The sequence below is a fragment of the Schistocerca piceifrons genome, chromosome 2 (assembly GCF_021461385.2).
Source record: "Schistocerca piceifrons isolate TAMUIC-IGC-003096 chromosome 2, iqSchPice1.1, whole genome shotgun sequence".
Taxonomy (NCBI): Eukaryota; Metazoa; Arthropoda; class Insecta; order Orthoptera; family Acrididae; genus Schistocerca; species Schistocerca piceifrons.
Window position 1 is genome coordinate 315,420,574 of NC_060139.1, and position 26,605 is coordinate 315,447,178.

Below are 26,605 nucleotides of genomic sequence, written 5' to 3' on the forward strand. Positions count from 1 at the left end.
CACAAAACACTGTTACGTCTATGAATGACACGTGCAACGTATTGAGGACACTGCACTGGTGCCGTTCGTGGTCAGATACAACAGCCCATCCTGCAAGCTTGGCTAGCGTCTGCATTTATGTCCAAGCTTGCATTTGTTGCGGATGACATCGAAAAAGTACAAAGAAGAGCAGCTCGCTTTGTATTATCGCGAAGTAGGGGAGATAGTGTGATTCTTGAGTTTCTCCCGGCGTATTTGATAATCAAAATATCCACGGCTGTACTGCCGGTCTACAGTGTCCAACGGGCACAATATTTCGGCGATCATACATGTCGCCATCATCAGGTGAACTGACGGACTGAGCTCCTGTGAACGTGCCGGCACGGAGATCCGTACGCTATGGATGCTCAGAGGGAACTGGGTTCGGTCGCGGCGGCGAGCGGTTCTAGGCGCTTCAGTCTGGAACCGCGCGACCGCTACTGTCACAGGTTCGAATCCTGCCTCGGGCATGGATGTGTGTGATGTCGTCAGATTAGTTAGGTTTAAGTAGTTCTAAGTTCTAGGGGACTGAAGACCTCAGATGTAAAGTCCCATAGTGCTCAGAGCCATTTGAACCATTTTGAACTATGTAAATTTTATAATGTGGTAATTTTTAGACACACGTGAAATACAGCAAGATCCAAATAATTATAAACGGCTAACCTTTAATGTAATAATGTATTATGCTGATTGATAACGCAATATTTGGAATTAACCAGCCACTACCCGACCTCTCAAAATCTCCTCCTTATAATTTCAATGGGGAGTTTAGGCAGCATACTGCATTTTAAATCGCCATTTCACCTTATAGGCTATACATTACGTATGAATAACCCGAAGAAAAGAAAATCCTATGCCCATTGTTTCAGTGGGCACAGCTACATTCAGCCCAGTGAAGTTGAGAATTTATGCATCGAGGCGAAGTGCACGATATAGACTTGCAAACTTGACGGGCCATTGCCACTTGCAACGGAGGTACTGCATTATGTAAACAGGCTCGTTCCACACAATTCCGATACAAATAGTGTAAAAACCTTGGAACGTGGATTTAAACAAAACAGCAGCTTCATGGTTTACATGACTAATTATTTCCATATCTTTATGTTCAGTGATCATCATGCTTGATTTCTGTTTTCAGTGTACTTTGACGTGGACAGCGTGAGAGACCCAATCAGTATTACTATGAATTTGAGCAGAAGCGACCTGAGCCGAATATGGGAAATTAAGGTTTGTATGCCATATTATGAAATACCGTAGAATGGTCTTCCTTTGTTGTTACTTGTAGTTCATAGCACTTTGTGATCTTTTCTTCTCAAAAATGATACACCATCAATTGTAGCTGATGGATTTTTAGTTACTTGGATACCTGATATGCAGAGGTTCTAATCATGTAATATTTTCATTCCAGCTTTGTGTCTCAAGAACCTTTTCTTTAAGGGCACTAAAACATATAAATATTTTTCCGCTGCTTCACACTCACACTCAGTTTTTTTTACACCATTTCACTTTCAGCTGACATGACCCAGCCACGACAGTAGGCGCTGACGTAATGTATCATTTTTGCTTGTTCTGGGAATATGCGGGGTGGACATGAAACCTACAGTCAAATTATTCGAAGTTGCTCATGGATATTAGCTGAGTGGTTTGATATCGGGAACGTATTGTGTGCAACGGACCGTTATCAGTTTAATGCTGTCGTGTTTGTAATATAATGTCTCTTGGACCGTAACATATTGTACACATGTGGATATTAATTACACATAAATCAAATACTCGTCACATTGCAGCTTTGTAGTACCTTGCGTACGCAAATAGATAACCAAAATTTAAGAAAAAAGCAGGATGTCTAACGCAACGTCCCTCAAGTAAAATAAAAATTAAATGTAATCTTTTTTTGTGATTCTGATGCGTTTTGGTAGCCATGACCGAAACCCACAACTATTTTCATTAGCCAAATACAGCTAAAACCTCTGTCTTGAACTGTTGCAGCTCAAAAATTTCTACTAAAACAAATTTATTTCTACAAAATAATTTACTGAGGTTAGTTTTGTGAACTTTCTTTAGGAAACCATATGAAGGATAATTTTGTGAGAGGCAATTTTTTCTATTGATGGAGTTATGGTGATCGCTTATCATGAAGGACTTACCAAGAGGGTTCAGAACGAAGTAACTGCTTTATTGTTTCACTACTTGAAAAAAAAATACGTGGAAAGATTCAGTTTTGATTTCAGATGGAAGCGCTAGCCAGAGAAAAGTGTTCCGTAACGCGCTTTCTTTACATGTACTCATTAAAAATCTGAAATGTTCGACCTGATAACTTATCTCTTTCCTGTGAGAAACCATTCTTTTTGAGCAACGATCTGGATTACGTCATAATTTAGAGTACGGATTAGAATACGGAGAAGAATCAAGTCATTGAAGTTCCATGTGACTACGATAGTTATTTCTTCTTGTTGACGACATTCAGCACCCTTCAACATTTTCAAGGTGTACTAGTCGTCGATATAATGAAAGAAGTTGTTGATCGGCACTTCAGACTTCTGGAAAGAAAACTGATGAACTAGTTCCACGAATGTATGAAATTGCGATATTCATTAGCTACTACATTTTCGTCTGGGACATTTACACAGCTCTTTGCATACTGTTGCCCACTGAAGCGTTTGAGAGAAGACGTAAAAATTTAAAAAAAAATCGACTTTTCAAAAATATTTTCATTTTGTAGCGCACATCTTTCTGAAGAGTGTGTTTTTTTTAAACATGTATGTTTGGGAAATGTAAGACATGTTATTAGGTCTTAAGTATGCCAAAGTGCACTGCCCACAGCATTATTTATCGCACGTCACTGTATTTCAAACGTATATGTTTTGTAATGGAAGCCATCAAGCCTATATTGAGGACATAGGAAATTAAAACGTCCTGTGATGCCTCTCCCGCTCCCAGTCGGCCAGTTAAATTAGTAAACGTTGCTTCATTACTAAAGAACACATGTTGGAAAAACGTAAGGTCGTCTCTTAGTTGCTGAATGGCAAGCGATAAAATTCTGTACGATGTTAGAAATCACGGTCACCGAGTGCCTGATGTAGTGACAAATGATAGGCATGGAAATTCTGTTGATGCAGGATGCGAATGAGACTCGTCTGGATAATTAAATGCTTTAACCGATTTTCTTACCATTGCCTCTATCATTTGAAGGGCAGTGATCTTCAAAAACAACCACTGTTGGCTGTTAACATGAATAGTAGGCTACCCATGACTGGTGAGGTTTCTAGATTTGATTACGTTTGTCACTGTTAGATAAAACGAAATAGGCCCTTCAAATAATGCAGCTAATGTAACGCCAAAGAAGCGAGATGCTTTTGGCACAAATGATCATATTTATATACCTCATTTACATAAATAATACGACAAAACATAATTCACGAAGTACCAATATCAAATGCCTGTTAGGCCTACTACAAGCAAAAAATTTTATGATAGGAAATAGTTTCACATTTCATTCATATGCTCCAGTCTCTCAAGCATAAGATCGAAAAGTAGTAGTACGAAATTTTTATATAAATTTGGAATCGTAATATTCTTTCGTATAATTTGTGTGATATCCCCGTTTCTTCTTCTTCGTCGTTCTAACAAGCAATCTTGTTATCACTAACTCTGTAACTATTCCTACCATTGTAAAAACTTATTCTCCGGAAAATTCACGAGCCCTGCCGGAATCACAGGTTCAGTTATCCCGCGCTTATTCGCTGGTTAGACGTTACTACGTGTTCGTAAAAGCGTTTTCGCGCTATTCCCAGAATAGACCGTAAAGCGGTCACTAATCGGGTACTGTACGGCGGGTAGTGTAGCGATCTGGCAAACATTATTTTCTGTCAAAATTTCATTTTCTTGGATGCAAGGAGAAGATAATATGTAATCTTTCCTATCCGTTATTCATGTTATTTGTTTATTTCCACTCTGAAACCATGGATTTCGCTGATTATAACAACGCTGATCATTCGCATACCCAATCAACCACATAAACAAACAGCGATTGGCATTCCCGGGTTCGGTTTTATTCAGCTCAGCTCGTATAGCTCAGTCCCTTGTGTCTGCGGGAAAGTTTTTTATATCTATTTGCGATCGTAATTCCCCTGGCAGAGACATCACCTACACTATGCATGCATTCAAAAACCAGCTTATGATTTGTTCATAAATCAACTTAGAATATGTTCAAAAATGTTCAAAATCCATATGAATAATCGATAATAGGCCAGCGTGTGCTGCATTCTAGGTGCTTTGTGACACAAGGCTTTTTTCAGCTGGATTCTAGGTCCTTTGTGACACAAGGCTTTTTTCAACAGTATGAATTTGGTGTCCCCTGAAATACCCCAACTTGCACCCCTCCCTTTCCCGTCCTCAGATCCGGGCCTGGTATCGATGCACACGAACGTGCATTTTTTAAAGTTTCGGAAGCTATCATTGACATTTGCATAATCTAATTTGTAACAAAACGGCGTATGTGATTTAGTGACTGTACGAGATAGCATCAAGAATCAAGAATTTTACTCACCATAGATCATTTTACAGTGATATTGGCTTCGTCATACAGGATGTACTAGTACATACAGAATAATAAAATACACAAGTGTCAGTACATTAGAGAATACATTTCAAGCATGGCAATGTACCAAATTACACCAGGATAGCTTCTAGAAGTTAATGCAATAGGCTATACTATAATATAATATACTATTGTATTGTTTATTGTATACACTATGTAATTACACACAATTAACCACAGCACACAATAATATGTTTAACTACAGACAACTTTGAAATGCTAATATCCTCCTCAGGCACCTCAAAGAATTCTTTAATGTCATAGAATGGATGATCTGACAGCCATCTGTACCACTTAATTTTAAAAAAAATTATATCCATAGACTGAACATAAATTGGCATTTTGAGAGGGTTAACTTTGTGGGAATTTCCTGTTCTTGCTAATATGTGGCGTGGTATGTCTAAATTACCCTTAGCCATGGTGTTGTTATCATGTATTTCCCCTCTGGCAATAAACTCTGAAATATTGTTTTTGATATAGAGTACAGACACATAGATGTATAAATTTATAATTGTGAGTTTTCTGAGTCTGGAAAAAAGAGGACGACAGTGCTCCCTATGGCCTCTTTTACATATTATGCGCAAGACTTGTGTTACATCTAGTTTTACCTTAAAGGGGAGTAGCTCTATATATTATCTATATTTATCGTAAATTAACATTGTCCTCGAGTTTGCTAACACCTACATTAATCTCGAAAAGTTGTGGGAAACTAATAAATTTTACCACAGGTTTTTCTGTTGCCTTAATAGAAATCTCACTTTGTGTATTTACTTCAGTTCATATTGGCAATTAGCGACTTTTTCGTTCAACAGATTAAAAGATAATCATTGATCTTAATTTAAAGTTATTTGTTCACTATCCCATAATACATTGCACTAGTTAAAATGCAGCGGCATTGTGAATGCCTTTCTTGAACATGGTATGAGCTAATAGACAAGGAGCTGGAAATTGCCCTGACTACTGTCAAATAATTGGCAGCTGCTGAAGGTTGTTGCGTTGTAAGAGCTCCCAAGAGTTAAGTAACTGTGGTACTGGTACCATAAGCACATCAATTACTATCCACTCCTGTGGATCCCATCTCCTCTGCAGAACGTATGGGATCTGTCATTACTCATCCGCTTGACTGTGGGTGGCATTTCAATGGTAGATCTAGGCGTCCTGTACTGGGTGGATGGGAACCGTGGAGGACTCAGGGTGTCGCACTAATCCCCCTAACTTTGAGGTGCTGTCTTTCACAGAAACTGAAACTGAGCCAATAGGACTCACTTCACCTGTTTTGGGGGAATTTGTTTTGTCTGGTGTCAAGAGGAGGCAAACGCAAAAGGGTAGGGATCTGTTAATTGTCATCAATTCAACCGTATGGTAAAAGATGGTACCCGTTAGGGAAATGGCAGCAAGAGACAGGAAAGGTCACCAGGTGCATTCAGTGTGTATGACTGGGGGCCCTCACTCAACATGTTGAAGAGGCTACTTTGGCAAACATTGAGGGAACAGGATGCAACCAAATGCAGATTGTGAAACACGTTGGAACAAATGATGCTATGTCGTTGGGCCCCATAGGTCATACTTGGGTCATTTCACTGACTGGCAGAGAAGGTTGAGAAGAATAACCTGGCACATAGAGTTTCAATGAAGCTCACAATTATCAGCATTATCCCCAGAATAATTGTGGCTCTATGGTTGTGAGTCAAGTGGAAGGACTGAACCAGAGACTTTGAAGGTTCTATGGCAAGCTAGGCTGTGACTTCCTGAATTTGTGCCATAGGTATGAGAACTGTAGGGTCCCCTAAATGGGTCAGGTGTGCACTACACACCAGAAGCTGCTACTCACATAGCTGACCTTGTGTGGGATCCATGTACGGGTGTTTTTAGATTAGGCAACTCACCATCCAATCCAGATAATGACAGCTGAAGGAAATCCAGAAGAAGATCAAAAGAAATGCCTCCAACAGGTGAGAGTATTAAAATCCTAACGGTCAACTGCCGATGCATTCGCAAGGAAGTGGCAGAGTTTGAAGCACTCCTGAAAAGCAGTGTTCACAGCTCGTGGTCGTGCGGTAGCGTTCTCACTTCCCATGCCCAGGTTCCCGGGTTCAATTCCCGGCGGGGTCAGGGATTTTCTCTGCCTCGTGATGACTGGGTGTTGTGTGATGTCCTTAGGTTAGTTAGGTTTAAGTAGTTCTAAGTTCTAGGGGACTGATGACCATAGATGTTAAGTCCCATAGTGCTCAGAGCCATTTGAACCATTTGAAAAGCAGTGAAGCTCGCATAATACTGGGCTCAGAAAGCTGGTTGAAACCTGAAATTGATAGTAGTCAGAATTTTTGAGGAAATTTAAGTGTATAACAAAAAGCTAGGACACAACAAACTTTCGATAGGAAATTGAAAAAGAATGTAGGAAAGTCATCGAAAAGGAAGAAAGTTTTGTTGTTAGGCAGTTCTCATGCCAGAGGTGTAGGCCAACTTCTGCAGAAGGAATTAGGACCAGAATACCAGGTCACAAATTTTTTCAAACCAGGTGCTAGTCTGGATCAGGTGACAGAGGATTTAGGTTCACTCTGTAAAGGATTTACCAGGGAAGACACCGTGGTTATTGTGGGAGGGCCAGGGAACAGCATCGACAGAGATCCTGGGTACAGTATAGAGTGTGACCTGGTAAAGATTGCGTCGTCATCAAGACACACCAATGTTGAATTTGTATCTGTCCTGAGACGCCATGACCGGCCTCATTTGAACTCTTCTGTTGGGAGAGTTAATTTGGAGTTGGAACGGCTGCTTGGGTCGGGTGGGGGGCTCATATTGGTGTGGTTCCTGTTGATTATCTCAGTAGGTGGGACTATAACAGGCACGGCCTACATCTCAACAGGAAAGGGAAGGGGAAACTGGCTGGGGTAATAGCAGGAAATTTAAGGGGGGGAGGCACTGCCATGAATGGTAAAATACCAGTGGTTACAGGTGTTGGAGCAGCACCTTTTTTAGGATAGGTAAGACAGAAAGATGTCAAGTTCTACGAGAGGTCAGGATTGAAACAAATCTTCAGTTTAGGAAAGAAATTAAACAGCACAATTCTAGCACATTGGATCACCAATCACAGCTATCAATTATAAATTTTCACCAATCACCAGAAATTTCATCTCCACCAAGTTGTATCTCAGTCCTAGGTAATTGCATTGATGAATTAAAGTCACCCAACCCAGTTGACATAATCTGCCTCTCTGAACACCATGTGACCACTGGTATTGGAACTAGGCCTAAGCACAATGAGAAACTCAGACAGGAGAGTACTGCAAATGTTAGAATAAGGAAAGGTCCTCATAAAAGTATAATTAAAAATAATGTAAGTATATTTCATCAAAATATTGGGAGTTTAAAGAATAAAGTAGATGAGCTTCTGGTTTGTTTAGAAGATTTAGAAGCTGAGAATGAAATAGATATACTATGCCTGTCTGAGCATCACATTGTTACTGATATGGATAAGGTAAATGTAAGTGGTTATAAGCTCTCTGCACATGTAATGAGAGAAAATATGGAGAAAGGAGGAGTTGCCATATATGTCAAAAGTTATCATTGTGCAAAAAGTATAGAAACAAAAAAGTTTTGTGTAGAGAAACATATAGAAGCATGTGCCTGTGAGCTTAAATTAAATAAAGGCACATTTATAATTGTAACTGTATATAGGTCCCCATCAGGAAATTTTCATCTATTTCTGAAAAATTTGGACTCCTTGTTGTGCTATCTGTCATACAGGGGGAAGCAAATTATTATTTGTGGGGACTTCAATGTAGATTCTCTGAAAGAGGGTAATAGGAAAAATGACCTTGAAGTATTACTCGGTTCTTTCAATTTGACACCCGTTATTGATTTTCCTACTCGGGTGGTAAAAGATAGCAGCTCACTGATAGATAACTTCTTTATAGACCAAGATAAGTTTAACCAGATAAATGCTCAGCCTGTTGAGAATGGTCTTTCTGATCATGGTGCACAGCTAGTTACAATATATGACATAGCTCCATTCAGCAATACTAAACAGTCCTCCAAAGTAGTACGTTCAGTCAACGATTTAACAATTGCAAATTTCAGGGAAAGCCTACAGCAGTTAGACTGGGATGAGGTGTACCGTGAACCTGATGCCAATTTAAAATATAATTTATTTCATGACATTTTTGTAAATGCATTTGAAAACTGCTTCCCCAAGAAAATAGTTAAATATACTCGTAAGAAACCTTGTAACAAACCATGGCTTACTAAGGGTATAAAAATATCTTGTAACCGGAAAAGGGAAATGTATCTGACAGCAAGAAAGAGTAGTGACCCAGAAACTATCAAAAATTATAAAAACTACTGTGTTATATTAAGAAAAGTTATTAAAAAATCCAGGAGTATGTGTATCATGTCTGAAATCAGCAACTCTGATAATAAAATTAAAACAATTTGGAATATTATTAAAAGAGAAACAGGTCAACCAAGAGCAGAGGAAGACAGTATTACCATCAAATTGAATGAAAACTTTACGAACAAAAAGTCAGAAGTTGAAAATATTTTTAATAATCATTTTCTAAATGTTGCGGATATAGTAGGATCCAGGTGTTCGTTAGAAGATGCTAGGCTGTTAATGGAAGAGGCCATACCTATGCAATTTGATACAATTGAAATCTCACCCACTTCTCCCTCTGAAATTAGGAAAATAATAAACTTGCTTAAAAGCAAAAACTCACATGGAATTGATGGCATTTCCAGCAAAATACTAAAAGCTTGTTCTCAACAGATAAGTAAGATTCTCAGCCACCTGTGTAATAGCTCTCTGGAACAGGGCATTTTCCCTGATAGACTGAAATATGCTATTGTTATACCTTTGCATAAAAAGGGGGATAGATCTGATGTCAACAATTACCGTCCAATCTCCCTTCTAATAGCTTTATCCAAAATTTTTGAGAAAGTAATGTATTCAAGAGTAGCTTCACATATCTGTAAAAATGAAGTACTAACAAAATGTCAGTTTGGTTTCCAGAAAGGTTTTTCAACAGAAAATGCCATATATGCTTTCACCAGTCGAATTTTGAATGATCTGAATAACCGAACACCACCCATTGGGATTTTTTGTGATCTCTCAAAGGCTTTTGATTGTGTAAATCATGAAATTCTGCTAGACAAGCTCAAGTATTGTGGCATGAGTGGGACAGTGCACAAATGGTTTAATTCGTACCTAACTGGAAGAGTGCAGAAAGTTGAAATAAGTAGTTCTCGTAACTTGCAAAGATCAGCACATTCCTCAAACTGGGGAACTATCAAGAATGGGGTTCCACAAGGGTCAGTCATGGGTCCTTTGTTGTTATTATTATATATTAATGACTTGCCATTCTATATTCATGAAGAGGCAAAGTTAGTTCTCTTCGCTGATGATACAAGTATAGTAATCACACCTGAGAAACAAGAATTAACTGATGAAATTGTCAATACTGTCTTTCAGAAAATTACTAAGTGGTTCCTTGTAAACGGACTCTCACTGAATTTTGATAAGACACAGTACATATAGTTCCGTACAGTGAATGGTATGACGCCATTAATAAATATAGACCTTAATCAGAAGCATATAGCTAAGGTAGAATATTCCAAATTTTTAGGTATGTCCATTGATGAGAGATTAAATTGGAAGAAACACATTGATGATCTGCTGAAACGTTTGAGTTCAGCTGCTTATGCAATAAGGGTCATTGCAAATTTTGGTGATAAACATCTTAGTAAATTAGCTTACTACGCCTATTTTCACTCATTGCTTTCATATGGCATCATATTTTGGGGTAATTCATCACTGAGGAATAAAGTATTTATTGCACAAAAGCGTGTAATCAGAATAATAGCTGGAGTCCACCCAAGATCATCCTGCAGACATTTATTTAAGGATCTAGGGATATTCACAGTAGCTTCTCAGTATATATACTCTCTTATGAAATTTGTTATTAACAACCAAACTCAATTCAAAAGTAATAGCAGTGTGCATAACTACAATACTAGGAGAAAGGACGATCTTCACTATTCAAGATTAAATCTAACTTTGGCACAGAAAGGGGTGAATTATACTGGCACTAAAGTCTTTGGTCACTTACCAAATAGTATCAGAAGTCTGACAGATAACCAACAAGTATTTAAGAAGAAATTAAAAGAATTTCTGAATGACAACTCCTTCTACTCCATAGAGGAATTTTTAGATATAAATTAAGAAAAAAAGAAAAAAACCAAAAATATTAAAAAAATAAAATAAAAATAAAAAATAAAGAAAAACAAAAAAACACAAAAAAATAAAGTTGTTATATTAACTTAAGTATGTTGTTAAATTAACCTAATTATGTCATGTATTGGAAAATTTGACTCGTTCCACATCATTACGAAATATCGTATTCATTATCCATGGAACTAGTATTAATCTAATCTAATCTAATCTAATCTAGGCAAATGGGAAGTAGAGGTAGTGTATTTACCACAGCAGACAAGAAACTCAAATCCATCCACAGAGATAGAAATTGAAGCTGTGTGTGAGATTGTTTGGACAAGACTCAGTGTGAGAGGCAGTTATAGGACGATAATTGGACTCATCTCCTGATGTAACTAAAAACTTTAGAGAAGACTTCAGGTAATTTGGTAACAGACCAATTTCAGAATCAAAATTCAAAGTCAAACTTTATTTTATAAAATTAAAATAGCTCTGCATTACACATCAAATTTGGCATTTCATGATGTCTGCTATGAATTTATTAACAGAATTTTGTAAGGTGCATAAATTAAGATTTTAAATTATATTTTGTCCTTCATATTTATCAACATGAACTCGAAGTTAGGCCCACCTATTTCATAATATGGTCCACCCGTGTGACGCGTGCTAGAGTCACAATTGGTGCAAAGACTGGCAACTTGCTTTAAATGTTAAAAAATGTAAAATTGTGCACTTCGCAATATGGAAAAATGTAGTATCCTATGACTAATGTCAATTAGTAACTGCTGGAATCGACCAACTCACACAAATACCTGGTTGTAACACTTTGTGGGGATATGAAGTGAAATGATGACACAGGCTCAGTTACGGATAAAGTAATTGGCAGACTTCAGTTTATTTGTAGAAAGCCGGGGAAGTGCAGTCAGTCTACATAGGGTCTTGATCACAGAACACTCACATGACCAGTTCTAGAACATTTCTCAATGGGTTGGACCCATACCAGATTGGATTAACAGGGGATACTGAACATATACAGAGAAGGGAAGCATGAATGGTCACAGTTTTGTATGATCTATGGTAGAGTGTTATCGAGGTGCTGAAGAAACTGAGCTGGTGGATTCTTGAAGATATGAGTAAACTAATCTGAGAAAGTCTTCTAACAAAGTTTAAAGAACTGGCTTTAAATGGCGACTTTAGGAATATACTGTAATTCTCTACATATCTCTCACACAGCGATTGTGAGGACAAGATCAGAATAATTGCAGCATGCACAGAGGCACTGAAACAGTCATTCTCTCCGTGGTCCATATGTGAACGGAATGAGAAGAAACCATAGTAATTGATACATAGTAATTGGTAAAGTGGGATGTACCCACTGCCATGCACTTCATGATGATTTTGCAGATTACAGATGTAAATGTAGATTCAATAACACATGTAAAATTGTTGGAGCTATATGGAAGGCTATAGAGCAGCATTATTGACATCATATCATTGTTTATTTCAACATCCATTGCTTGTAACTTATGCACAGCATCGAGGAATTTAGTAAAATGTGTCAGGTTATTACTAGATTGCATTCTGGGAAGTGTGAGGCTTTTGCACACTATTGCTTTGTGAGCATGTCTTTTTGTATGCGTAGGAAGATTCAAGTTTAAGCCTTACCAGACATGATGTAGTGCAGTTCTGTACTTTCTTCAGGTCAGTGGGATTGATGGATTAAATCAAGCATGCTTTTCCTTTTCTGTCTGCTCCTAGCTAAGCTTTCTATATAGCTTGTGCAACTGCGAGCAGCTCGTATATATATATCCCCATCTGTTGTTTTTGGTGAGTAGTGCTTCAATTTGTATTTTCCATGTGTTGTAGTTATCAAATGAGAGCATTTCTACTCCATCTCTATGTATCAGTCATATGCTCTATATGCGTCATGTTAATCCTTTGAGGCACAGAGCATAAAACCACTGCATTTGATTAAAGTAAATCAATTACCCAATAAGGAAATGAAAATAGCAAGTTACTAATTTTTTTTTTTTTTACGTTTGCATAAAAGTTAGGAGGTGGCTTCATTTGAAGCCGCTGCAGCAAATCTTAGCAAGATCCACAATATATAAAACATGCACAACATATCCTACATACACTCAAATATGCAGCTAATTATGGAAAGGAATGAAATGTTTCCTGTTAGATGACAAGCATAAGCCTACATCACATGTTTCACAACTTCATCTGGATCTATAAGGGTTTTTTTTTCATACTATAGTATGCACAATGTTTTGGAGCCCCATAGTATGGTGCACATTTTGATTCCACCTTTCTCTTTTTCCATGGGGACCTATGGCTGAATCTCTAAGGGAATTGTGTACTACGTAATGGATCTGATAAATCTCTCAATTTTCTAATACCTACTAAATCAGTTACGACGTTCCTTCTGAATTCATTGAGTCATAAACTCCTACCAGTGTTGCACAGTGTGTACAAAATAAATGAATTCACAACAGATACATCAACAAAATACCAAAACAATCTTATCCAGGATCTTTTTGCTTTGCTGTCAATTGTCTAGAATGATCATCACATCAACTTTGTCAATGTATCCCATATTCACATAATACGCCTTAGCAATGTTAGGACATCAGCTATGTCAACACATCTCATATTCACACAATATGCCTTAGCAATGTTAGGACAGGCAATTTGCTTTATGCTACCATCAGCACCCTTTCTGCTTACAACAGAAATGTCACCTAGAGAAATGATGGTAGATAAAACCATTACAGTTCCTTTTTCCTTCCATTTTATACAGGTTGCTCCATCATTCCTCACTAATCAATCAGAGTCCCCTTTACTGAGCTCTTTCTCATGCTCCGGTTGTGGCAAACCTTGCGATCATGCTTGACAATACCACAACTTGGCATCTCATGTTGTGTTAGCTTTTCTACTTATGACAAACTTGTGATGTAGTTATCAAAAAGTGTATGGTAACAATTCACTTCCAGACCCTCACATAAATCAAATATAACTCTTTGTCCTAAATTAACCTCAGACGAATCTTTCTTTCCCAGTGTACACTTGAAACCCGTAAACAATTTCTAATTTATCAGCTCAAAGCCATACCTTATATCCTCTTTTGAGGGGTTTCTTGGAAATGTACTGCTTATTAAATAATTCTATCATTGAATTTCACCATGCTTAATTATTGGTCAATATGTCAAGCATTGGTCTTATAAAGCTTATTGTAATTAGGAGAATCCCCTCTTGGCATCAATGAAATGAATATGTGATAGTAGTCAAACACATCTATTTAGTGTAATGAGTGAACTTACATAATTGTGTCTTAGCACTTCATGACAAGATCAACAGTCATAGTAACTATGAGGTTGTTTTAATTCCATGAAAGAATTTATTGGTTGAAAAACTAACATTTCGTCTTTGGTTAGAGGTTAAGTGGTTTCGCTTTTTGAGTGGTGTATGAGTTTGTTTGAAACACTAAATCTTCAATCAAATTATCACAGAAAATCACTGAAAAGAAACTATGTGGTGCCATGTGTTACCTTCATCTTTCAATTTGCACTTTACAACAAGACACTTTATACCACCACTAAAAATTTGACTCCATGTGTTAGTGGCAAGAGAAGATGAAGGCACATCATAATCACTACTAAAACTATCATCATCATTGTCATCATAATCACTTTCACTCTCAGAAATTATTAGGACTCCCAGGAGTTTAAATGGGAGGCTTCTTAATGCCACTTTCTTCAACAATAATGTCCACAACAGAATCAGGATTGGCATCAAGGTCACTTTCATCACTTTCTAATTCATGTTCAGATGTAACTTCATCCAAAATTTCTAATATTCCTTTCTCATACAGCATTTTCCTAGACGTTGTGTTCTGGGGAGGAAAATATATAAGTTAGGTCTGGACACACATAGTCAAGCACAGTGGCCCCAAATGATGCCAATAATACGTCACCCACTTCCAAACCATAACCAAAAAAAAATTTTTTTTTCCGCCTTCAACACTACCGCTGCTATAAAATCCACTGTTTCTGGTCCACAAATAGTTCCTTTCACCTATTAAACAACCATTTCGTCTAGTTCTGATAACTTTCGCTTTATTTCCATTTCCGTTTTTCCCACATCACTGATAATTTTTAGCCGCTTCCCACAGGTTTTAACGTCATTATTTCTTCGCCAGACAATTGTTAGCCTCATTTTCATAATCTGCCACCACAAAACCACTCTTTTTAATACATTTACACGCCGTTTTTTCGAAATTTTCCCGAATTTCTCCATCCTTTAACGTGTTTTGGCGGCAACACAACCAGCTAACCTCTGTGCACATCGTTGTCTACCAACCCAAGTTCACAACAGGGTCAACATAGCCCAGCTTTAACCAACACTTTTTCGCCTTTTTTCACAACAGATCTCCAGTTACTTTCTCCAGTTATTGTCATTTTCATTTTCATTTCAACCTCACGTTACACTTTCCACCTTCTAATACCATGTCACCCTCACAACACCCCCCCCCCCCCCCAACGACCCCATTAAGTTTTATTTACATTCCCTCCGAAAACATGCCTTCACCCTAGCCAAATTACGCTCGCATATTTTATTTTGGTCTTTAAATATGTCTGCTTGTGTCTGTATATGTGTGGATGGATATGTGTGAGTGTGCGCGAGTGTATACCCGTCCTTTTTTCCCCCTAAGGTAAGTCTTTCCACTCCCCGGATTGGAATGACTCCTTACCCTCTCCCTTAAAACCCACATCCTTTCGTCTTTCCCTCTCCTTCCCTCTTTCCTGATCAGGCAACAGTTTGTTGCGAAAGCTTGAATTTTGTGTGTATGTTTGTGTTTGTTTGTGTGTCTATCGACGTGCCAGCGCTTTCGTTTGGTAAGTCACATCATCTTTGTATATATATAAAATAGAGGGAAACATTCCACGTGGGAAAAATATATCTAAATATCATGGCTTGTGTCTGTGTATGTGCGGGTGGATATGTGTGTGTGTGCGAGTGTATACCTGTCCTTTTTTCCCCCTAAGGTAAGTCTTTCCGCTCCCGGGATTGGAATGACTCCTTACCCTCTCCCTTAAAACCCACATCCTTTCGTCTTTCCCTCTCCTTCCCTCTTACCTGACGAAGCAACCGTTGGTTGCGAAAGCTTGAATTTTGTGTGCATGTTTGTGTTTGTTTGTGTGTCTATCGACCTGCCAGCACTTTCGTGTGTGTATATATATATATATATATATATATATATATATATATATATATATATATATATATATATATATATATATATATATATATATATATATATATTCCTTGTATATGCACAAGAAATGTTTTGCATGAGTGAATTGAACAGCAGGCAACACAATGTAAGTAAATACTAGCATTAGAAACTGTCTTACACCAAAGAAGCAGACTCTGGTCCTATTTACAAAAATTCCTGCAATGACAGCACTATGTAGGTTTGAGAAGCCACAATGTCACTTGGCTGAAAAAGAAGAGGCTAGGTGGACTGAAACAGAGCCACTGTGCCTCAGAGGGTTAAGTGACTTATCAGTTTCCAAACTTTTAAGCTTATGGATGTAAATTTTCATCTAATTGAGAAATGTTTTTGCTGATCACATTACCTGGGCCCATAACCTATTGGGAAGTGGTCTGACCATACAGGCATGACATATAAGCACAGAAAAACCTCATTCACAACTCAATATTCAGAGAATAACACAAAACTACTAACAGTTGATTTGGAAACATACACATAGCGACATCTGTAGAAACCATATGTATTGCATACCGGTAACATTAAAATTTCAACAGAATAGGTTAGACTGTTGAGAGTGAGAAAACATTGCTTCCAATTGAGTGGGAATGATACAAGATATTGGGAATGATACAAGGTAAAGATGACTAGAAAGTGACAAGAGACTATTATCATGTTAAAAAAAAAATGAAAATAAAGATATCCTCTTATCTCTCTCTTGACATGAAGCAACTTTTCTTTCCTTGCAGGTTCTTGCATATTATTTTTGTGTTCCCCAACCTCAGTTTCATGGAGAAGTTTGTACTTAAAACTAAGATTCAAGTCTATTTTAAATATTTCAGCCCTGTTCCAGCTTATCACTATTCTCTTCAGATACTAATAGTTTTCAGTTTCCTTTTGAAAAAGACATTAAAATTATATGTTGTGCTGCAAAGAACTAAAATGAATTGTTAATTAATTTTGCCATTGAACTGAGATAGTAAGGGAAAAACTAAGTCACATAAAAGTAGTGTATTTTTGTACTATTTGTGAGTTTCTTATAATACATATAAATATAACAGCAAATTACTAAACAATTCTATGAAATGCAACTTCCATTGAAAGAAAAGCAGTAGAAGTGATAGTAAATGAATTGTTTGATAGTGCAGGTGTCCCAGATTGTTTTCAACCAGAGGGCTCCAGCTGGATGTTTGCAGTACCACCAGGGAGAAACTGGTAAGATTTCATCGCAAGCATCTACATACTTGCATATTTTTAACTATTTTCCACAAGTTAAGTCATATAGAAATGTGTGTTACTAAATTCTCTACAGTTCTGCTGGACCCAGTATTCAGAATTTGTCAAATGGTAGTGTAGTGTCAAAGCTTCTTGTCGTAGGCTAATTCCGTTACAGGTTACAGTGGATGAATGATTATATTACTATTTAGATCAGTTTCTTGCCTTTGTACAGAGTCAGTGTAGTGGAACAGAGAACTGAGTCACAGCTGTAATTTCAGACTATTGTTTCCAGTTTAAAGGCATGGAATCTATATTGCAACTTACAGTTCAACTGACTGCCATGCAAATTTGATCAAATCAAATGTTGTCATTACGTTTTGTAACACATTATTTCTATCACTATGAGATACAATAAATCAACAATAACTGACATTTCATGGTACTCTGTCTATAATGTCTGCTGTGAGTATCCATTAACCATATTGATTTCACCATTCTACATAAACCAGGAAAATTCTTTTTTTAAAAAAAATGAATAACATCTCACAGCGAGTGTGGCAACATTCATTTTTCAAAATTTCTTTTTTTTTGTGAATATCTGTAATACAAGGTGAGAGTGAAATGGAAAAAGGTGTGAAGAACAATATGCAAAAATACAACCCTCAAACCACACACAGGATGCATAACATGATGCGAAATATAGCTATAGAGCATGTTCTACTTCATTCTTAGGAAAAGTGTTGAAAACAGTGGCCTTTTGACAAAGGAGGATATATTTTGACTACTTTGGAGACAGCATGCTGCCAGGTCATAAAATGCGTAAAAGCAGGCCAACCTGTACAGTATAATATTTAGAATTAATCCAGTTTAAGTGCGAAATCACATCAAAGTGAGATAAATGTCATAGATTTTAGGCCTAAAACAGAAAACTTACTGAAAGTTTGAATAATAATTTATAGAATTAAAATGAGACCACTGATGATGATTAGAGGTGGAGTCATTAAATACCATATTTAATTTGCAAATGTGGTAAACAGTAACAAGGCTTCTAATTTAAAGAAATGTCAGCCAATTATTGCACAAGTAATGTGTGGTTGTCCCTAGTAATACTGCACATATGGACACTTCAGAGGTGGTAAATTCCATTTTTCTTAAAATTGTTTAGCTCCAAAGAGCCTCATAAACATGCTCTATGTTACTTAGGATGTGAAATTGACCTGACCACTTTGTATAATGATTTGTTTGCTGAAAGGTATTCATCAACATGTGAAGTTCCAAGCACTGTGTCATTGATATTTTGTAGGAACAATTCATCACTCATTGGACCAGCATAAAGAGGATTTCATCTCTTATGCAAGCTGATTAAGAGAAATGGGAAATTGAAAAAATTAAATATTTTTATGAAAAAAATGTGTTAAGTAAATTTATTTGTGTCATATTATAGTCAAGAAGTCCACCTGCTTAGCTGAGTGGTAACGTGCTTGCCTCCCATGCAGTGGGCCTGGGTTTGAGTCCTGGATGGGTTGGAGATTTTCTCCACTTGTGGACTGGTTGTTGTGGTGTTCTAATCATCATTTCATTCTCATCACTGTCACACAAGTCACCCAGTATGGCGTCAACTGAAATAAGACTTGCACTGGGTGGCCGAACTTCCCTGGATGGGGCCTCCTGGCTAACAATGCCACATGATCATTTCATATCACAGTCAAAAACATGCAATTTAAGACTATATTAAATGAATTTATTTCTTGAAGATGACATCTTGCAGGTGAGCTCCACTTTTGTGAAAACATTCGAGCAGTCTCTTGGATAAATTGTACATTTCAACAGGAATTTTGGCAATTGCTTCTTGGATCTTAGCTCTCAATTCTTCTGTTATAGCAGGTTAATTATGATACAGTTTGCATTTAAGGTGACCTCAAAAGAAAAAATTTCATGCTGATAGATCTGGAGATCCAGGAGGCCATGGAATGACACTGTGGTGCTGATAAGGTCGACACCAGCATCGATATGCGTTCGTCTATGGACTCTAAGCTTTGGTGTAACAAACCCGAACTTCCCCCTCACTGGGTCATGTCGGGGTCACCAGTGAGGGGGAAGTTCGGGTTGGTTACACCAAACAACACCTATTTTGCAGTAGTTCATTTACTCATCTAAACACATGCAAGGCTCACAAAGAACTGAACATGGCGGAACAGCCCAAAGACAATGCTCAGAGTCTAAAGATGATGCTCAGAATCCAAAGACGAACGCATCTCGATGCTGGTGTCGACCTCATCAGCGCCACAACACAATCTCTTGAAATTATATGGTTTCCAAATAACTGGCTTACAACAGCCATCAGTATTTATGCTGTGTGACATTGATCCAACTTGCTGAAACCAGCCATTGTCAGTAATATGTGGAAATACCTGTAGATTTTGAGCATCACAATCTACTGATCCAATGTGACTGTATTCGCTAGACCACTTTCATCCTAACAAAAAAATAAAAAAGAAGGTCCTATTTATGTCAAATGGTGTCACAGCACCTCATACGATAAATTCATTGTTGTGCAGTGGTTGTTGGTGCAGTGAGGAGGATACTTTTGTGCCTAGTAATGGAAATGTTGTTTTTTAACAAATCCTCAGATGGAGATTGGTTTCATCTGACATCCACATGTTGTTAACAAACTCATTTTCATTGTTTATCTTTTCAACCATTAGTTCTCAGAATTGTCATTGTATTAGGTGGATCATTGCATTTCAGTTCCTGGACAACTGTCAACTTGAATGGATGGTAATGAAAGTCCTGTACCAATATTCTTCAAACACTTGAACTATACAACTGTAAAGATGATGCCTTTTGATGAAGTGAACAGTGTGGACTTCTTATGACAGTGTCTCAGATGGCTTTGATATTGTCTGTGGTGTATGAACAGTTTACACCCAGTCAAAAGGTTTCTTTTTTTGTTGTTGAACATGTATCCTCGAAGTTATGTATCCACAAGTTTATAGTTTATTCCACGTGCTGATGGAACATGATTAGGTGATTAGGGCTTCTTAAATTGTAATAATGGCAAATTCTCTACATGCAGCCTCCACATCGTAACTGTTTTTTGGGGTGGAAAAAAAAAAAAAACTGGTGGCAAATGTATCTTGTGCAGCACCCCAAAAGTCTATGTCAACTAAATGGCTGGTTTCTATATATTACTCAGCATTAAGGGCAGAAACTGGTTAATCTACTAAAAACATACAGTAGGGATATATGTGTAGAAGATATCACCAGGTACGGCAGCAAAAGTGAAAATACTATTGGCCGAAAATTCATTGACAAAACAAAATGTGGCTTTAAATCTGAGGTATGGGATACAGGTTTCTCTGACCATCACGCAATTAAATTGACTTTAAGGAAATCTCATGAGAAAAGTGACAACAGGAGGTATATTGAGAGAAGATTAATTAATGATAACAGCATTAGGGTCTTTCATCTCATGTTAAAAATGTAAATTGGAACATGGGAACCAAGAGTTCTGTAGATATAAAATTCATCAAGTTCTTGTCAAATTATAAATACTGCTATGGCATTTCATTGGCTCTGAAGAGAATGAAAATAAACAAAAAATCCAATTCATGGATAACAAGTGAAATCAGAGTCATCAGAAAGTCTTAATATGCTGTATAAGTGTGCAAAGAAAAGTACTACCTCGAAACCATATATACAGTTTTATAGGAAAAAGCACAGGGAAGCTATAGTTGCTGCAGAAAAGAAGCACAATGAATCATATATCAGAAAGGATAACAACAAAATGAAATCAGTGTGGAAAGTTTATTAATAATCATATAGGCAAACGCTAATATATTTAATGATCATTATATTAATGTAGCCCAAAACATAATCACAACTAAATATAATCACAGTCAAAGGTAATAACTCCAATAAATGAAAGGACAATGTACCTGTATCCCATAACATCCAAAGAAGTACAAATGACTATTAGTAAACTAAAGAGTAAAATGACCGGCGGATTTGATGGTATCCCTGACAAAATTATTATACAGGGCTATTACAAATGATTGAAGCGATTTCATAAATTCACTGTAGCTCCATTCATTGACATATGGTCACGACACACTACAGATACGTAGAAAAACTCATAAAGTTTTGTTCGGCTGAAGCCGCACTTCAGGTTTCTGCCGCCAGAGCGCTCGAGAGTGCAGTGAGACAAAATGGCGACAGGAGCCGAGAAAGCGTATGTCGTGCTTGAAATGTACTCACATCAGTCAGTCATAACAGTGGAACGACACTTCAGGATGAAGTTCAACAAAGATCCACCAACTGCTAACTCCGTTCAGCGATGGTATGCGCAGTTTAAAGCTTGTGGATGCCTCTGTAAGGGAAAACCGATGGATCGGTCGTGGTGGAGATCATGATCAGCAATTCATGTCATGGTCTCCACGCTCTCCCGACTTAACCCTATGCGATTTCTTTCTGTGGGGTTATGTGAAAGATTCACTGTTTAAACCTCCTCTACCAAGAAACGTGCCAGAACTGCGAGCTCGCATCAACGATGCTTTCGAACTCATTGATGGGGACATGCTGCGCCGAGTGTGGGAGGAACTTGATTATCGGCTTGATGTCTGCCGAATCACTAAAGGGGCACATATCGAACATTTGTGAATGCCTAAAAAAAACTTTTTGAGTTTTTGTGTGTGTGTGCAAAGCATTGTGAAAATATCTCAAATAATGAAGTTATTGTAGAGCTGTGAAATCGCTTCAATCATTTGTAATAACCCTGTATATAGTAATGATAATTTTGTCTCTCAACTTGTGGACATAGTCAATGACTCCTTTGAAACTGGTGTGTTTCCAAGTAAACTTAAGCAGTCAACAGTAACACCAGTTTATAAAAGTGGTAACAAGTTTGAAATTAAAAATTTCAGACCACTATCATTATTATCTGTGTTTTTGAAAATAATTGAAAGAGAAATGTATGACAGATTGCTAGATGCAAATCTACACAAACAGCCCTCTTCAATTTCCTAAATATTGTTTACAAAGTTATTAAGGACAAGGAACTGATCTGTGGGTTGTTTTTTGACCATTCTAAAGCGTTTTCTCTCATAAATCATAATCTTTTACTGTTAAAACTATATAATTTTGGTGTCTGTGGTATTTCCTATGAGTGGTTCAAGTAATATTTAACTGATAGGAAACAAAGAGTGCAAATTTCTCAGGATGGGAATGTGTACCATTCTGAACATAAAAGGGTTAATTGGGAGGTGCCCCAGGCCTCAGTATTGAGACCATTGTTATTATTGGTTTTTATTAATGATCTACCACAACAGTTTTCAACAGCAGATACTATATTATTTGCTGATGGTACCAGCTTCATTATAAAAGGAAAGAATAATTAGGAGGTGCAGCAAAATCTTGACAGAACAGCAGAAGTGGCAGAAAAATGGTTTAAAGATAACTGTCTAGTTGTCAATGACAACAGAACTGTATGGATGAACTTCAACCATATAATGAACAAAAACAGAATCAATGTAAAATTCACATTATCAAAGAGCCAAATTCAGCAAAGTATCACACAAAATTTTTAGGATTATGGGTGGATGAGTATCTAAGATGGGAAAAACATTTAGAAATGCTTAGCAAAAAAGTTAAGCAAGTACTATTACATATTAAGAATGCTTAAAGATTGCTGCAATACTGAAATAGGGTTAAGTATTTGTTATGCATACATGCATAGTCTACTGAGGTATGGTATAGTATTGTGGGGAAATACCTATTTGACCAAACAGTCTTTTAAGCTTAAAAGAAAGCTGTAAGGTTAATAAGTGATTTTGCTTACAGAGCATCATGTAGAGGTAACTTCAAGTAATTAAAAATCATGACCTAACCATTTATATTTATATTTGAAAGTACTGCTTCATTAAAAACCATCAAGTATCAGCTTCGAATAGTGAGATCCACAATTATCTAACAAGGAACAGGGATGATTATCATAGGGATGTTCACAGAAAATCAATATATCATAAACAATGCTGTTTACAAGCTAAAAATCCTTTACATTGCATTGCTAGATAACATCAAAAAAATGCCAAACATTAATACAAAAAAAGGAACTAAAACTCTACTAATAAACAACAACTTCTACACCATTAATGAATACCTGGAATTTTGCTCAAATCTGTAGGTCTTTCATAACTCTCTAAACAAAAATTTATAATTATCAAACCATTCCTACATAAAACTAAACTTCTTTTATCCCTGTATGTATCTAATTATGCACCTAACTTTTGTGCCATATGTTACTATGTCTATTTAACTAAAGTATTGGTATTTAATAGTTTTAGTAAAATCAACCAAGGTACTTCACTAGCTTTTATTTTATCTGTGTGTACAGATATAATTTTATAACCTAATTAAACAAAATAATGTTTTTGTTATAAAGATGTGTTGATACTATGGGAACAGGATACAAATAGTGGTATATGGAATAAACTGTCCTCACTAATATCTGCACATGCATATAATTTGACAATTGTCATACACGTGCACACAGTACAAGGTATAGGAACAGACTGAATTAATATGGTGTCTCAGATGAGTGACCTTAGTCCCAAAGATTAATGTTGTCTATGGTCACTATGACCTATCGATGCCACAATACGAATGATAAGATTTTTGTACATAATACAGATATGTAATATTTTATACTGTTTTGTACTTTGACAAGTCCAATATCATGAATGTGATAATATGGGTGCTACATAAATAAATAAATAAACAATCGTCCAGGGCTACCAACACAAATTTAAAAATTTCCCTTTTTTTCTGACTCCTGTCTGTATACTTGTCAGTCACAAATTGATGTGGAATCTCATAGAGTTATGTTCATTTGCCTAAAGTTCCATTTTCTCAACATAGGCACTGTCCAGGAAATTTGACAGTAGGCATACATTACATGGAAGTCTGATGAATAACTATACCTTACACAAAAGTCTGATGAATAACCAAAATCTGACTTCTCACTGAACTGAAACTTGTCTATTACTACTTTACAAGACAGACCTTGACTAGTCCATTTGACTGATCCATGGCGAGAATGGTCATTCACAGACCTGCAGGTCAATATACATTCCAAGGAACTCACCCAAAATACTTCATTCTGTGATGAGCGATATACTGTATAAAACGATAAACCTCTACACAAGATTTTTTAAGGGACCATGAATTCTGAACACTGTATGGAGGAAGACACTATAAGGAGGAAGACCTCCAGTTGATAATTATAGAAGTGTGTGTATATATATATACACACACACACACTTGGTATTTAAATATGTCTGCTTGTGTTTGTATATGTGTGAATGGATATGTGTGTGTGTGTGCAAGTGTATACCTGCCCCTTTTCCCCCTAAGGTAAGTCTTTCCGCTCCCGGGATTGGAATGACTCCTTACCCTCTCCCTTAAAACCCACATCCTTTCGTCTTTCCCTCTCCTTCCCTCTTTCCTGATGAGGCAACAGTTTGTTGCGAAAGCTTGAATTTTGTGTGTATGTTTGTGTGTCTATCGACGTGCTAGCGCTTTCGTTTGGTAAGTCACATCATCTTTGTTATATATAATATTTTATAATAAATAAAATAAATAAAATTAAACACACTGTACAGGTGTTCAGCATTTTCTTATGCGGGGAAAAGAAAAAGCAAAGTAGCACCAATGAGACAAGTGACAAGTATGATGTGGCCACATCTCTTGTGACTCAGACATTGACACTGATGTGTGACTCATGCTGAGCACAGACTTTCGGAGCTGTACAGATCTACAAAATGGAAAATGAAGCATCTACACCAGTGTCTTAAATGCTATGAATAGGGAAATAATTGGCTAGGGTTCCAGAAATATGAACATTACATTGAGGTGGTCATTATATAGAAGAAACATACTAGAGGAAACTTTAGCAATGTGCATATGGGCTTCTGGCTGTGACCGGAAAAGGTGGATGTAAGGTAGAGTAAAACTGTATATGTATTACCTACATAAAGCAATATGTGAAAAATAAATAATATATACTCCTGGTGACTATAGAAGAATCATACTTCGAATAGAGTTGCAGTCCTATTCTTTTGACTGAATAGTAGAAAATTTTGCTCACTGATGGATGTTGTAACTGTCAGTTGAATCATAAGTAAGCAGACTTGTGGTTACACATTATTACCAGACTATCTCTTCAAATCTACTTACAATAAGTTCAACTGCCAGATGATGCTGTGGCTCTGTATGACCAAGTTGGCTGCCTGAGCTATTTCATTCTCACTCACTAGCACTAATGGCTGTTCTAATTTCAAACATATCATGTACAGATGAATTAAGCATATTGCAGTGCTACCAGCATGCATGTATATTGTATTTTGTGCAACACTGGCTTGGTAACAACCTAATGAATTTTGGTGATGACTGACGTATGTTATTTCAAGCTATGCCTATATTTGAAATACCTCTGTAAGTTATAAAAAAAGTAATGTAATTTGTTTATTTTCCTCTGGATTTTTTTTTTAAAATCTTTTATTCTTTTGACCATCACCAAGTTATCCTAGTATTCATCCACTTGGACACTTGTTCTGATTTTCTTCTGATTATTATTACTGGTATTATATCTTGTGAATATTTTATTAACAGGTATTATACGAACAATGAACTTTGCTGACAATGGAAGACATTTAGCCAATCAGGATTACCTGATTTGTGTCAGGCAGGAATCAGGTATGGTACAATTATTGTCATCATCATTTCAAAAGCAAGATCCGAGAATTGATTGTTTATGCAGTGGCATTTTATTTTTGACAGGTATGTGCTCCATAGCCTATGAGCCATGTGATGAGAACTCATTCAGGATTGGGCCACCAGAAAACCAGGCAGGTAATTTCTTTTATCACAAGATAGTAATAATAAACAGAAATGAAGTGTTCTTTTCATCATTTTCTTTTGTTCTTTTTTATTTTCATTTTGAACAAGGAACATTTTTCTGTCTGGCTCTTAAATCCTGTACCAAGTAGCAGAACTATATACATATATATATTTCAAGGAAATGAATAGAAATTTTGTCAGCAGTACAAATGATTAGATAGAGAATAAAACACCCTGCTTACTTGAGTCACAGTTGATTGGAGGCAAATTAGCATAATTAAATTGTACAACATTGTCACAGAAAATCACATTGTTTAATCTGACATCATCCTCTCACCAGTTCCTCATACACTTGATCTGTACTTAAAAGTGCCATCCTAATGGCAGCACA

At 36.9% G+C, this 26,605-nt stretch overlaps 1 protein-coding gene across 1 annotated transcript in view; it reads left to right on the plus strand.

Annotated features, from left to right (window-relative positions):
* LOC124775354 overlaps positions 1 to 26,605 on the plus strand; it is a 217,834-nt gene that overhangs the window by 154,806 nt on the left and 36,423 nt on the right. Inside the window, exons 6-9 of the mRNA XM_047250185.1 lie at positions 1,157 to 1,245; positions 17,250 to 17,316; positions 25,987 to 26,070; positions 26,155 to 26,226. Of these exons, the coding sequence (XP_047106141.1) occupies positions 1,157 to 1,245; positions 17,250 to 17,316; positions 25,987 to 26,070; positions 26,155 to 26,226 (312 nt within the window). The remainder of the gene's footprint in view (positions 1 to 1,156; positions 1,246 to 17,249; positions 17,317 to 25,986; positions 26,071 to 26,154; positions 26,227 to 26,605) is intronic.